This window comes from Heptranchias perlo, chromosome 1 (assembly GCF_035084215.1).
Source record: "Heptranchias perlo isolate sHepPer1 chromosome 1, sHepPer1.hap1, whole genome shotgun sequence".
Lineage (NCBI taxonomy): Eukaryota > Metazoa > Chordata > Chondrichthyes > Hexanchiformes > Hexanchidae > Heptranchias > Heptranchias perlo.
Genome location: NC_090325.1, coordinates 120,758,398 through 120,774,344, shown reverse-complemented (window position 1 = coordinate 120,774,344; position 15,947 = coordinate 120,758,398). Strand labels below are relative to the sequence as shown.

Below are 15,947 nucleotides of genomic sequence, written 5' to 3'. Positions count from 1 at the left end.
TATAGTGCTGAAGATATGTGCTCCAGAACTAGCTGTGCTTCTAGCCAAACTGTTCCAGTACAGCTACAACACTGGCAGCTACCTGACAATGTGGAAAATTGCCCAAGTTCGTCCTGTCCACAAAAAGCAGGACAAATCCAATCCAGCCAATTATCGCTCCATCAGTCTACTCTCAATCATCAGCAAAGTGACAGTGCTATCAAGTGGCACTTACTCACCAATAACCTGCTCACCGATGCTCAGTCTGGGTCCTGCCAGGATCGCTCACCTCCAGACCTCGTTACAGCCTTGGTCCAAACGTGGACAAAAGAGCTGAATTCCAGAGGTGAGGTGAGAGTGACTGTCCTTGACATCAAGGCAGCATTTGAGAGTATGGCACCAAAGAGCCCTAGTAAAATTGAAGTCAGTGGACATCAGGGAAAACTCTCCAGTGGCTGGAGTCATACCAAGCACAAAGGAAGCTGGTAGTGGTTGTTGGAGGCCAATCATCTCAGCCCCAGGACATTGCTTCAGGAGTTCCTCAGGGCAGTGTCCTAGGCCCAACCATCTTCAGCTGCTTCATCAGTGACCTTCCCTCCATCGCTGATGATCATACAATGTTCAGTTCCATTCGCAACCCCTCAGATAATGAAGCAGTCTGTGCCTGTAAGGAACCAGACCTGGACAACATCCAGGCTTGGGCTGATAAGTGGCAAGTAACATTTGCACCAGACAAGTGCCAGGCAATGACCATCTCCCCTTGACGTTCAACGGCATTACCATCACCGAATCCCCCACCATCAACATCCTGGCGGTCACCATTGACCAGAAACTTAATTGGACCAGCCACATAAATACTGTGGCTACAAGAGCAGGTCAGAAGCTGGGTATTCTGTGATGAGTGACTCACCTCCTGACTCCCTAAAGCCTTTCCACCATCTTCATGGCAGAAGTCAGGAGTGTGATGGAATACTCTCCACTTGCCTGGATGAGTGCAGCTCCAACAACACTAAGAAGCTCGACACCATCCAGGACAAAGCAGCCCACTTGATTGGCACCCCATCCGCCACCCTAAACATTCACTCATTGGAGATTTTGAGATTCAGAATTATTGTTAGAAAAGTAGCAGAAATAACTATGTCCAGCCACAATATATGCAGTGGAGTTGGTTATGTTTTTTTGGTCCAGTCAGTGGGTGTCATAGTGGACTATAGCCACCTATTATGTAATCAATGATGCAGATATTGAAAGCATTGTGATGCAAATTTGAGTTAGTGTTGGAAAATATGTGTTTATTTGATAACACCAGTCATTAAACATCACAGGAGAAATAATGAACAAAGCTCAAAATAATTAAGTCATACTGAGCCCACACCAATTCTCCCCTCTCCCCCCCCCCCCCCCCCCCCAAAAAAAATGTAAATCCTGAAATTATGTATCTACTTGATTTGAGACATCCTTTCTAGGCTGAGTAAAATGCATAACTTAAGCATCTGGCAATTACATGACCAGCTTGGCCTTTAAGGGCAAGTAGTAAAAATGTAAGAGTAAAAACCAGAAGTGTGGTTATTACAATTCAAACACAGTTACGATGTCTACCATTTTGAAACAATACTTGTAGATAAGAATTTTCCTATGGACAAAACACCTATATTAAAAAAACACAACATATACATTGCACTTAGCCCTCCACTAGTTTATCATCCAAGGGTAAATTCATGCTCCCATTTTGTGAAGCTGAGACAGGAGTACAGATTTGTAAAATTTACCCTTTAATCATCGATGGTTGTGCCATCCTTACACCATGGTTATTTGCAGAGTTATACTTTTTCTTCATATTTTACATATCAAAGATAGTTTTATTTTAAAATAAGAGGTATATTTCCCTTTAAGCGACTTCTCCAGCAGAACTGTTTATCCATTACAGTTCTGCCTGGATTGCTCTAATATCCTGCCTAGCCAGTTCACTGGACCAGTGGATGGTGGCAAGACAATCTAGCTGCCCACTTGATTGCTTTAGCTGTACAACATGAGGCGGGAGGGTAGAAGAAGTAGCCGCCTTTCTCCCGCCAACCCTGTTGGACAATAAACAGCAATTCCACTACACTGATAATGAAAAAGTATCAGACAATTTTCCTATTTTGTGCCTTAAGGAACCAAAGCAGCTTCAGGTGAAGATTTAATGCTGTCTACTCTCCATAAATACAGTTCTGCAGGATTCTCTCAGCTATGGTGATTTCAGGTACTTGTCATTTCTCTCCCTGATTCTATTCTTTATGGATATAATGTTATATCCTAAAATATATGGGGTACCTAAAATTATTTTTTGGATCGTTTCATTTCAGTATAGACTTTGCTATTCTCCTTTCTCATTTCCCCCTTACAGGTCACGAGGGAATAGGACTTAGCAGTCTGATCAGCAAACTCTTGTCTAAGTAGATCTGAAAGAAGACCCTAATATTATTGTTCTACTACTACTTTTACATTTATAGAAAGCAGCTTCAAATGTGCATTAATACAAAAGTGGTAGAGCAGCTCTTAAGGTCACCTATCTGAGGCAGTGTGTATTAATGTAGACAGGAGGCAGTCTCAAACCATTTGGGCTTCCAATGGGGATAATAGTGTAGTGCAGCGCAAAGCCAAATTTAAAAACACCATCCATTTGCTAACATTAAAATTTAGCCACCTGGCAAATGAAGGTCTGCACATGTGTACTTGCTCCATTGTCACTAACAAGCTGCACCAGTACCTGGCACTTACTAACAGTATGTGGAACACATAATTACTTGAAGGATGACTACTACACCCTATTGTGTAAGCTCTTTATACAAATACTATAGACATCCTACAAAAAGTACTGGAAAGTATCTGCAGCGTATGACTAGACAGGTCTGGAAGCTAACTGTTCCCCTTTCCCATCCCCAACAATAATCTGTTACTTTGTTTAAATAAAAGGTCTGTACACACAGATCAACAATAAACATGAATAATCAATTCGACAGTAGAATTTTTAACTCTCCCTCCTTCCCCTGCCAGTAACCTGGCTCAGTTTACTACTACAGATTCTCAACAGGCACTTTTAAGGAAATCTTTCACCCAATCACAGAAGACACAAAGTTATGTATTCATTCGTTCAGAACAGGGCTGGTTGTGTCTGTACAGCATGATGTAGACTCCAGTTTGGTGCCACCAATAAAACATCAGAACAACAAGGACATGCCAGCACTGATGACTGGAACCGAGGTAGTTGAGCTGCCCTGTAAAAGGTACAGAAATGTTAGCAACTCATGCTTTTTTCCCCCTGAAGAATGTTACTACTATGTACCATATTTGGTAATTTTGTAACCAGTAACACTAGAACAAAGCAACATTAGAAGGTGTTTATGAAAATTTAGAAATTAAAACCATTTCTATGTTTACAATGTTCTTATACGGTCTTAAACTCTAATGTGAATCCTTGAGAAATTAACTCCTGCTGCTGGGCAAATTATTTATTCAAGCTTTGAACTCTGAATATGGGAAGTAACTCTACAGGCCAAAGTGTGGGAGGCAAAATGAATGCCAAAATACCCTTTAAAAATTATACACACATCATGTACTCCCCAGTCTGCTGTCTTACCCCTTTTCAGGATCCAATCATTTAGTTTCAATTCAGCTTAGTATAAGACCCAGCACATCACTGCCATATTTCAGCTATAATTACTTCTTTGGGAGGCAGAAACTTTTTTTGACCATTACATTATCACAGGATTTGCTACAGTATGTTATACTGTGACAAATCACTTGACTTGAGAATGACTATGAAACTAACTTTCATATTAATTGTGGTTGTCCAAAGGTTATAAAAAAAAACTTTAGCCTCTGCACACTCACCTGGGAAATATCTTTCTGGAATTTTTGTGATGTAGAGAAAAAAAGCCACTGCACCCATTAAATACATCACAAATACACGTGGAACAAATGCCTGGGAAGATAAAGTAATTGAATTATGACAAACTACACAAAGATTAGGATTAAACTTTAAAAACTGATATAAATGTGACATTGTGAACTATAAATCAATAGGACAAGATCTGAAACTAGAATTCTGCTGCAAATCACCATTCATTCTTTATGAACCACTGCAATTTAGCCTTTCACCACCAACTCAGGTTCATTTTTGTACAACACTGCTAATTTCTATATTGAAACCCTCCACATTAATAACAACTTGCATTTATATAGTGTCTTTAATGTAGAAAAACATCCCAAGGCGCTTCTTGGAGGAGTAACCAAAAAACTTGGTCAGAGGTGGGTTTTAAGGAGGGGCTTAAAGGTGGAGTGGCAAAGGGATTTACATCTTCCTACTTCCTTCAAAAATGTTTCACTCATTCTCTAGTCACTGCCCTATTTCCAAAGGTCTGGAAGGCACCATTCCCTCAGAATTTAACTCCCAACACTCCCTGTGAGACCCTTCGTTCTGGATTCTGCTCCACCCTCAGCACTGAGTACTATTAAAAGTCTCAAATGATATATTGAGACTATGATCATAGTTCCCCGTCGTTCCTCATCGCCCGTGACCCCATCTGCTGCCTTCAACGCGGTTACCCACTACATCCACTGTCTCTCCTCTACAGTCCACTTTCATAGGACTGCCCATTGCATCATGAACATCACATTACCCCCAACAGCTTTTCCTTTTATGCCTGCATGGTCGCCTTCAGTTAAACTTAAGACTTCATCCATAGTCCCTTTTTTTTTTCATTATTTATATATACACACACTACCCCTTGGTGACATCAGCCAGAAGCATCGACTAATGTGGGCCAATGACTTCACTTTCAAGATCGATTTCTGCGGTGCTACATTTACCAACCTCCTCTCTTCACAATCTACAACTCATTCAGAATGCCACAGTCCACATCCTTTCCCAGCCCCAGTGAATTTATTTCAAGATCCTCATCCTCACTTTTAAATCCCTCTAGTCTCACGCAAACCTACTTCAGTGATCTCCTCAGTCATCCATCCCTGCCCATGCTCTCCGCCCAATTAGACAGGAGCTTATTCCGTACCTGACCCGTTCAGTTGTCAGCTGTACGCTCAGCCACTATACTCTTGCCCTGCAGAATTCTGTTCCTAAACTCTACTGCCATCCCACCACCCCCTCTGCTTTCAAAAGTTCCCTAAATACTGTTCCCTTCAACCATTCTTCTCCCACTTGATGCCCCATTTGCTTTCTGTAAAGCACTCAAACATTCTTCTGTGAGCAGCTCGATACACAAGTTGTTTGGGAGCAGTGTTAAGGTGACAGTGCATGCCCTCCCAAAAGTGTAGTGTAATGTGGGATTTTGAGGTGTGCAAGAAATTGCCCAGAATAACTCATTTACCAATTCCCTTCCAGTGGGGAAATGCTCAGGTTCTCCTTGAAAGTGCAGCAACGGCTAGAATCTTACAAGGGAATATTGACCGTGAACACATCCTATTATGCTGTGGCTCATCACCATTTTAAGGATTCTTCAAGTTAAAAAGAACCCGTGAAGCTAAACTAATTTCCGTCCAAAATATCTAAATTCAAGGTCTGATTCAACATTTCTATGGAGTGAACTACGGAACAATACATTTTTGTGTTAAGTTTAAAGAAAATTGTTATAATGCTCTTTAAGCATGATGTTATTGGATAGAATGCAGTATTTGCTTGCTTCCTTAAATAGATACTATAATAACTGATGCGTGTCACAATAACCCCTTCTCAGTATGTAGTTTGGTTTGCCCCAAGCACACACTGTACGAGCATTAAATTCTGTACAGTTTAAACTCACTTTATTTCACTCACCTGAACTATTGGTGTACTCATCCCTCCATTCTGCCAAATCCAGTGAATTGTAGGGATAAAACCATATGCAGAAACACAGCAAAAGATGAGTGCACGCAGGTTGTACCACTGTTGAGTGAGGTAATACGGATGTATTTGTGCAAAGAATACTGCCAGTATCATAGCCAGCACCATTATTAAGTACACCTGTCGCCAATACTAAGCACAAAAACAAAATTAAAAGTCTAATTTACAAATTATTGAACTACCTATTACAAATAGTTTCATGTTTAGAAGCATCACTATACATTTTTTTAAAAAGTAATTCACTTAATTTTGTGAAACGCTAGCAATTGAACGTAGTAGCATATTTAGGGAAGTATTGGTTAGATTTCCCTATTCAGTTAAGTGATCAGATACAAAAATACAATTGTCTAATTTGGATCACCTGTATTTAAAAAGTTAATTTACTCTGCTACCGGGTTAAAGTCCTACAGGATGTATTGTACCTCCACCAATCCCTTTTCAGAGCACCATTTGAAAGAGGGATACTTCTGTTAACAAGCAATACATTTCTATATGTGACATGAATTTCAATCAGGGCTTAATTAAACATTACTGTTACATCATTGTGCGACGACAGCTCATACAAAGTTTAAGTATACTGAGCAGAAAAACTCACTTCGTTACAGTAAAAGGCATAGAACACTGCAGGGACATAGCAGCCCAAAATCCCTATGGCAATGCCAGCGTAATCAAGGGCCATCCAGCGACGATTCGCTTTCTCAGAACGATGGCAGCAGAACAGGTGATATCCCACTGAACACAGCATGCAAACCTACAAGGCAAATACTCCAAACTCATTGCAAGAAAAAAATTTAAGAATACTTCTAAGTTGCAAAAAGCTGCATATTACAATGCCTAGCACCTAACTGCTTACAAAATGATTTTAATGGCTGTTCAGTTTTCAGCTTTTAAGCAAATCTCAGAATTACATTGCAGAGATGTGATGAATAAGTAAACAGTATGCATCATTAAGTATGGCACACCACTATCTACATCTTGCCAATTCAAAACTCATACAAGCCCACTTTTTTTTTCTGTTCCTAGCCAATTGAAAGAATGGTAGTCAAAATAAGAGAGCAATAGCAAAGATTTCTATAATCAAAGGAGTGGAACAAAGATGAGAAGGGCCACCTTATATTTGAGAATAAGGATGAATGGAGATGCTTACGTTTTTTACCTCAGTTTTTACAGAGATCTGAAGTTTCTCAGCAGCATCAAACAATGCAATTGAAAGCAAAGTTCATGACAAGCTATTAACATAGTGGAGTGCTTTGCCTCTCTGGATCCTGTGCTAATTCCCGTAATTGGTAAACCTTAGAAAGGAAGCAGTGAGTACAGCTGAGTGGGTTTTGCACCACCTTTGAATTTCCAGGCCTGACATATTCCAGTCATCCATGATGGTCAATGATCGGTCAGGAAGCAATTCTGGCAAAGCCACCCAGACACATACCTACCGTCTTAAGGAGCCTCTGGCACCCAACACCATCAAGGTGCTGAAGAATGTACATATCCAAAGCAAGTCAAGGTTGGCTGAGGACACCCCTGATTTCTAATGGAACTAGGTCCTGGTCAATGTTCAGTCATGCTCCAGGCCCTGTTTGTATCTAGGTCTATTGATTCTTCATCTACTTGTAATCATGGAATCTCAGACAGCCATTACTGACTACTCCACATGTTTCCTATAGGGCAAAGACACAAATCTGTTACTGGATAAGGAAAAGTCTGAGCCTAAGTGCTGGATTGATACCGTGTAGGACATCCAGTCCAGTCCTAAAAAAAATGGGACTCCAGAGACAAGTTAACTTTAAAGATATATTTAATATATACGTGATTACAAGCAAGTAAATATGTCTATTATACTCTCAACTATCTCTCTCATGGTCCCTGGGTTAATGTCGCCCTGACGATTCTGCTCCATAGACCCTACCGATTCCCATTCATAAGAGCAATCACTTCCATTGTGTTCTTACAAATAAGGATAATCAATATAAGCTACTGGATCCCTGCACGATGACAAACAACATTGACATAATCTGCACCCATGGATGCAATCTGACGTTGTATACTACTTCCCATCATTCATGATTTCAATTACAATTACAAAGAATATACAGCACAGAAACAGACCATTCGGCCCAACAGGTCCATGCTGGTGTTTATGCTCCACGTGAGCCTCCTCCCACCCTTCTTCATCTAACCCTATTAAAATATCCTTCTATTCCATTCTCCCTCGTGTTTATCTGGATTCCCCTTATGCTAGTCGCCGCAACTACTCCTTGTTTTTTGCAAGTTCCACATTCTTACCACTCTCTGGGTGAAGAGGTTTCTCCTGAATTCCCTATTGGATTTGTTAGTGACTATGTTATACCTATGGCCCCTAGTTCTGGTCTCCCCTGCAAATGGAAACATCTCTACGTCTACCCTATCAAACCCTTTCATAATCTTAGAAGACCTCTATCAGGTCACCCCTCAGTCTTCTCTTTTCCATAGAAAAGAGCCCCTGCCTATTCAATCTTTCCTGATAAGTATAACCTCTCAGTTCTGGTATCAGCCTAATAAATCTTTTTTGCACCTTCTCCAGTGCCTATATATCCTTTTTATAGTGCGCAGACCAGAACTGTTTGCAGTACTCCCAAGTGTGGTCTAACCAAAGTTCTCTACAAGTTTAGCATAACTTCTCTGCTTTTCAATTCTATCCCTTTAGGAATGAACCCCAGAGCTTGATTTGCTTTTTTAAAAAAATGGTCTTATTAACCTGTGTTGCTACTTTTAGTGATTTGTGTATCTGTACCCCTAAATCCCTCTACCCCATTTAGACTCTTATTTTCCAAGCAGTATGAGGCCTCTTTATTATTCCTACCAAAATGTAATACCTCACACTTACCTATATTGAAATTAATTTGCCAATTACATACTCATTCTGCAAGTTTATTAATGTCTTCCTGAATTTTGACGCAGTCCTCCTCTGTATTAACTGTACCCCCCAATTTGGTGTCGTCCACAAATTTTGAAATTGTACTTCCCATTCTCGACTCCAAATTGTTTATGTAAATGGTGAACGACAGTGGTCCCAGCACCAATCCTTGTGGAACATCACTTCCCACCTTTTGCCAGTTTGAGTGACTACCTTTAACCCCTGCTCTCTTTTCCGTTTTGTAGCCAGCTTGCTATCCATTCCACTACTTATCCCCTGACTCTACATGCTCTGACCTTAATCTTGAGTCTACTATACGGTATCTTATTGAATGCCTTTTGAAAATCCAAATATATTACATCTACAGCATTGCCCTTGTCAACACTTTGTTATTTCTTCAAAGAATTCAGTAAGGTTGGTAAAGCATGGCTTTCCCTTTTGAAATCAGTGCTGACTATTCTTTATTATATTTTCGGTTTCTAGATGTTTTTCTATTACATCTTTGAGTATGGATTCCATTACCTTTCCTACCATTAACGTTAAGCTAATTGGTCTATAGTTCCTGAGACGTGTTCTATCTCCCTTTTTAAATATAAGAATCACATTAGCTGTCTGCCAGTCCTCTGGCACTATTCCCTTTTCTTATGAATTTTTATATATATGCAACAGTGTCTCTGCTATCTCTTCCCTAACTTATTTTGGTATGCGTGGATGCAATCCTCCGGACCTGGGGTTTTATCCTCTTTAAGTTTGATTAGTTTATCAATTATCTCCCCCCTTTTAAGCTTAAATATCTTTACATCTTTTTTGATCTCTTCTTCTAATGTCATGCCCACCATATCAGTCTCCCTAGTAAATACTGAAGCAAAGTAATTATTTACTATTTATGCCATTTCGCTGTCATTGCCTGTGAGTTTATCGTGTGTATCCCTTAATGGCCCTATCCCTATCTTGATTTTTCTTTTGTTATTTATGTGTCTATAGAATACTTTATTTCGTTTCATATTGCTTGATAATTTAATTTCGTAGTTTCTCTTTGCCGTCCTAATTTTTTTTTAAAAACTTCTTTCCTAACCTTTTCATATTCCCTTATGTCATCCTCTCCTTTTTGTCTTTATTTCTTTATCATTACTGGCTAGCTTGTCCTTCTGTTAGTTATGTCCCTTTTTTCTACTGCCATTATGTTATCCTTAATTAGTACAGCTACTCACCCCCCCTTTCTTTCTTCCCTATCCTTTCTGATTAAATTATAACCTGCAATATTTAGTTGCCAGTCCTGTTCTTTATATAGTCATGTTTCAGTTGTTCCTACTACATCTGGTTCCTCGCTTCGGATTATTACCTCCAGTTCCCCCGTTTTATTTCGGATGCTGCTGTACAGGCAGCTTTAGTAGTTGTTCCTTTTACTTTTACACTTTTCACCTTATCATTTTTCTTATTTATCACTCCCGCTGTGTTTATTTCTGCTATTTTGTTTCCCAGACCTGGAGTATTTATAGTTTCTACAACACTGGCCTGGACTTTACTCTGGCCCCTTTTTCTTACTCTTGTTTTATTTTTTTCACTAATGCTTTTGCCTGAACCCTCCCCCTCTCCCTTTATTGATTTAAAGTCTTATTAACCACCCTATTTATCCTTTCTGCTAGAACCTTGGTCCCAGCCTAGTTCAGGTGCAGCTCCTTCCTGCCCCAGTACTGGTGCCAGTGTCGCATGAAAAGGAACCCCTCTTTCCCACACCAATCCTTCAGCCGCGTGTTTACTTTCCTGATCTGTTTGTCCCTATGCCAATTCGCACATGGCTTAGGTAATAATTCTGAGATTACTTCCTAACACATCTTTCTCCATTCTGGCATCTTAATGCTGCATATGTACCAAGTGTTTGAGAGATGCACTGGACCTTTAAAAAATAGACCATAAATTTAAAGACAGTGGTGGGATTGGATGGCCAAACCTCACCACTGATCGCAATACCTCTGCCTGGAGGGTTATAGTCACCTGAATTTAAATTATATTATGCACCCGAACCGATATTAAAATTTTATCTCCAGATTGTGTTGTCTCCATTGGGAGATCCTGGTGTTATACAACCGGATTGAATGTTGTAATTTGTGCTGAGATCCTCATCAGGGTGTCTCACAAGGACATCCACAATTAGGTCTCTCACTCTTGACCAAGCCGCAACCATATGCTCACTCAGGAAAAAACAGCCTTCCACAGAGAGCTAACCCTGTCAAAGAATTTTCTCACTACCCCACTGATGCCAGGATTCCAGGAACACACTTTTTGAAAAATTGGGTTGCTCTTGATTACATTCTCCTGTGCCTACATCTTGTCCTCATCACAGGTGCTGAGAATTGTATACCCATTTGGAAAAGTCCAGACTCGTGGAATTTTTCTAACCTCTTTCCTCGTCTACTCCGGCTCCCCTGTGCTTCACTATTCCTCTCCACCTATTGGGTGACAACTTTCTGCAATGCATCTCCTAGAAACCTTTCCTCCCACATATATTGCAGTGTGTAGCCGGCTGGTCCTGCAATTCATCATTCCTTTGTTCAAACAACACAACTTTGATCATGCTTGCCACACACATCACTGGTTCAGCTCCTGATCACGCCATTTGAATGCTACAGTCAACTTAATCAACTGAAACCAATTTTCTTTCACAAAAAGAAACTAAAAAAAGACTACTGGATTCCGTCCAGAAATTGTGTTCTTGAGATCAGATGTAACCAACTGCGTTTTTTATTATACTGATAACACATAATGTTTGCTATAACAGCTGTTAAAGGTTTTAAGCATGGATTTTCCAATTGGCATTAACCTAACCCAATGGTAACACATCTATTTTAAATAAATCACCACCAGTGTTAAAAAGGCCAATCGGAAAATCTAGGTTCTGCTCTTTGGCACATTGTAGGATTATTCTTCTCTTCGTCAATATGTATCCTACTAGTCTCTATAACCTCAGCTTTACTCCTGCTCATCATCAACGCCCGTCTCTCCCAGTATTTCTGTAAGCTGAGTTAGAGTTCATTTCGCTTAGCAACAGTGAAAGCATTCTATAAGCGATTATTGGTTATACAAAAGTTTCACTAAGAATGCGTAACCTCCATCTCCTTTTGCATTAAACTAACTCTTCCCCAGCCCGCAAAGATAGCAAGACAGAACATGAGAGCAGCCAGCAGCATAGCAAGGCTGAAGCCTGGTACCAAAAGGAACAATTTAGAGAACTAACAATAAATTTAGCAAGCACTGCAAATTTGGTATTGTTCCAGTGCTGCCAATACAAGCAGTACAAAACCGGGACAGTCCACTCAATTTGGAACATTTGGAAGCTAAAGGGGTGGGAGAAATAGTTTTGTGCTGGGATGTCAGTGTTGAGGAAGGGATACTTTTGTAACTATCACCAGCATCAGCATCAGGAGCTACCTGCATTAGGTGCTGAGTAAGCCCCATTACTTTGTCCCATGTGCCAATTTGTATTAAAAGAATTGTGACGTGGTGCTTTAACAGAATTACTTATCAGATCACAATTTCAAGTGCTTTAGTCACTGGAGTCTCTACCATTCCACTCCAAACGTAATACAGTGATCCCTGCAAAGATAGATTTCCTGAATGTACAAACATGTCTAAATTACTTGCCTGGAAGCAGAAGAGACAGATGGAATATATAACATAATCATCCCTAGAGGCATTTGCTTCGGGAAGTACAATGGTCATGTCATAAATGCCAAGACTGAAGAACAGGAAAAATCCAAGTAGATGACTCCAGATATTCACCGTCTCATTAGAAAGGATGAAAAGACTGTAGAGAGAAGTAATCATTATTCCAATGCAAAATTACAAGAGCAACTATCTAGCTATCTGAACTCATTTCCTAGGCGTTCTGGTGAGCTACATAAAATGTCTTCACATATATTATAAATATACAGAACATTGTAACATTATTTACAACATGTACCATTTATCAAATTACTAACAAATAAATATGTTCATGACACACACCAGACCTTTAACACATCCAAATTAATTGCTAAAAATACTGCTTGTGGTTTTGCTTTTAAAATAAAAATAATTTATGGAGTACATTCAACTCCTTTTAGATAACTTTAGCATGCTTTGAACATTCTCATAGTTACTAAATTAACTTGTAATATCTCATATCCGAAAGGTCGGTCTCTCTCTCTTCCTCCCCCCCCCCCCCCTCAACCAACACCCATTTATTATTGTATGAAATCCAGACTGATTTTTATTCCAGAAAAACACATGTACTGAAAACAAACAGCTGACATGAAGAGGGATCTTACTTGTTGAATCTATAACTCACCTTTTTAAGCACAACTTTGAAGGTAGATAAGCTCTATATCCATCTGTAATGTAAGGATTATCCTTAAGAAAAGATGGAATTTGTTCATAGGTGTACAGACGGATGCCACGTGGTACAACAACAGGCCAATAGTGGTAGTTTCCTAATTCTATGTAGTGGGCACTTTTAAGCAACTTCTGAGGCATGATGCTGTAAATTATAAAATAAATAAAAACAAGACAGGGATTTATAACAAATGGTGAATGTATACCAAATAAGAATATTATAATCTATGAAGTCAATAAGGTCTTCTCACCACCACGTTATTTGTGGAATCAAAGGCTCCAAAATAATTACAACTGTTACATAAATTAATAAAAATTACAAGAATCCATAAAATATTATTAGTTTATTCTGGAGTTCTGGTATTGCACAGCTTGGTAAACATTCAGGAATAATACCTTACTCCTTCTCCTTGTGGCATTTTTCCTTATTTAAAGGACACTGGGGTAAACTCTCCTACTCTTCTTCGAAATAGTGGCATGGGCTCTTTTACATCCACGAGAGGGCAAACGGGACCTCGGTTTAACGTCTCATCTGAAAGACGGCATCGCCGACAGTGCAGCAATCCCTCAGTGCTGCACTGAAAGTGTCAATCTAGATTATATGCTCAAGTTTCTAGAGTGGGGCTTGAACCCACAACCATCTGACTCAGAGGTGAGGGAGCTACCGACTGAGCCAAGGCTGACACCTAAGTTATCACTTCACCCAGAAGTATGTTCGACATTACTGACCTGCGGTTGTGGGGAAGGGGGGCGTGGGGGAAGTGTTTTTGATTCATTTTGGATGGGGAAAGTTAGTCGGCTGAGCAGGGTAGGATGTCACAGGCCCTGGTTATGGGCCTTATATCAGGACCTGGCAGCCTGAAGGAGCCAGAGTGAAATTCTAAAATTGAGGAAGGGAAAAGATTTGGTGTCAGCGTAGTGAAGGGTCATGAGTGTCAGGGACTGAGTTATGGGGAAAGAGTGGAGAGATTTCAGCCTGGAACGGAAGCGCCCGAGAGGTGATCTTATAGAGGGATATACGATAGTGGTATGGAAAAGGTAAATGTGAAATATTACTTTTAATTAAACTGTCAGAGTAGGACTAGGGAACACAGGTTCAAACTAAGGTAACTTTAGGACTGATAGCGGGATGTTTTTCTTCACACAGAGCGATTAACACTTGGAATGGACTCTGCACAGAGTGGTGGTAGCGAAATCCGTGGAATCATTTAAGAAACAATTAGATGCAGCAATGGGGCTAATGCAAGGTCTCTGATCAATTAAGATGAGCTGAATGGCCTTCCTCGTCTGCATTTAATTTATGATTGTAAACAATTTTACAACACCAAGTTATAGTCCAACAATTTTATTTGAAAATCACAAGCTTTCGGAGGCTTCCTCCTTCCTCAGGTGAGTGTCAAGAAATCCTCGAACCTTTCGCATTTATAAACCACAGAACAATACCTGGTGATTACAGTTAGTCTTTCCAACTGCCCGTTGCCAAGGCAATCAAAGTGTTCAGACAGAGAGGTGTTACCTACAGGGCCACCGAATATACAAACAACCAAAACAAAACAGAGAGAGACAGAAACATCCGGAAGGAAGAGAAAGACAGCAAATGACCCGTTATATTAAAACCCGTTTAATTTATGATACATTTAAAGAAAGCGAGATCAACACATGAGGGAGAAAGGAATAAAAGGATGTGCTGATAGGGTGAGATGAAGTAAGGTGGGAGCAGCATAAACATGGTCATGGATCTGTTGGGCTGAATGGCCAGTTTCTGTGTAATTCTATGTAAAAAGCCAAATGTGAAAACACATCACAAGATTATGCTGGGATCTCTCTTGTTACATTTTAACACTGACTTTCTATTCTCTCATGATAATAAGCTAATGATATTTCTCACTTTAAACTGATTAAAATTAGTTCAACCAAATAAAAGCCAGCTCAATCATGTGACTACAAAAAACTGCAATTAAGTTACCCATTATATATCTAGAAACACAGGATATTATGTTTAATGAAATGACAATAGTGACACTGAGGAAGAAAGTTACTCGGCTGCAATATTAAAACATGGAACAAAAGGGAATGGTCCCGGGAGAACCTTCTTCCCCAACCGAACCAACCAGTGAGCACAACTTGCACTTATATACCGCCTTTAAGGTAAAAAAGCGTCCCAAACTAACCAGTTAACTAACTAACTAACCACCTAACTAGTGACCGTCGACCATGGAACCAGTAAAACTTTCACCTGACACTTTACAGCCGCCACGGCGCCGACATCTTCACTCGGAGTGAAAGTGGACCCGAGACCCGGGGGGCGGAGGGCGGGGGAGGCCGGGCTCAGGCCCCGGGGGGCGGGGGGAGGCCGGGCTCAGGCCCCGGGGGGCGGGGGCGGGGTCAGGGACAGGCCTCAGGGCCCGGGGGTTCTCGCTCTTCGGGCCGGCCTTTCCCCTGGCTCTGAACCGGATGTGGCCGGTGCGACGACTTCCGGGTCAACGGGAAGGTCAGTGAGTGAGGGAGAAAGAGAGAGACAGAGAGTGAGAGAGAGAGAGAGAGAGAAAGACAGAGAGAGAGAGAAAGACAGAGAGAGAGAGAAAGAAAGACAGAGAGAGAGAGAGAGAAAGACAGAGAGAGAGAGAGAGAGAAAGACAGAGAGAGAGAGAGAGAAAGAGAGAGAGAGAGAGAGAGAAAGACAGAGAGAGAGAGAGAGAGAAAGACAGAGAGAGAGAGAGAGAAAGACAGAGAGAGAGAGAGAGAGAGAAAGACAGAGAGAGAGAGAGAGAGAAAGACAGAGAGAGAGAGAGAGAGAGAAAGAGAGAGAGACAGAGAGAGAGAGAA

General features: G+C 40.5%; 1 protein-coding gene across 4 annotated transcripts; it reads right to left on the bottom strand.

Annotated features, from left to right (window-relative positions):
* Positions 1–1,384: 1,384 nt before the first annotated feature.
* On the bottom strand, positions 1,385–15,940 carry paqr3a (progestin and adipoQ receptor family member IIIa). Of its 4 annotated transcripts, none has more exons than XM_067990679.1 (7): positions 15,358–15,940; positions 13,078–13,266; positions 12,393–12,555; positions 6,453–6,608; positions 5,792–5,989; positions 3,853–3,943; positions 1,385–3,236 (listed from the first exon to the last, which is right to left on the bottom strand). In XM_067990679.1, exons 2-7 carry the CDS (start codon positions 13,260–13,262, stop codon positions 3,097–3,099), a joined length of 933 nt encoding a protein of 310 aa, XP_067846780.1. In that variant the 5' UTR covers positions 13,263–13,266; positions 15,358–15,940; the 3' UTR covers positions 1,385–3,096. The 4 variants fall into 4 exon arrangements, with proteins under 4 accessions (XP_067846780.1, XP_067846789.1, XP_067846771.1 ...); XM_067990688.1 differs by lacking the exon at positions 15,358–15,940 and adding an exon at positions 14,565–15,336; XM_067990670.1 differs by lacking the exon at positions 15,358–15,940 and adding an exon at positions 13,518–14,552.
* Positions 15,941–15,947: the final 7 nt, after the last annotated feature.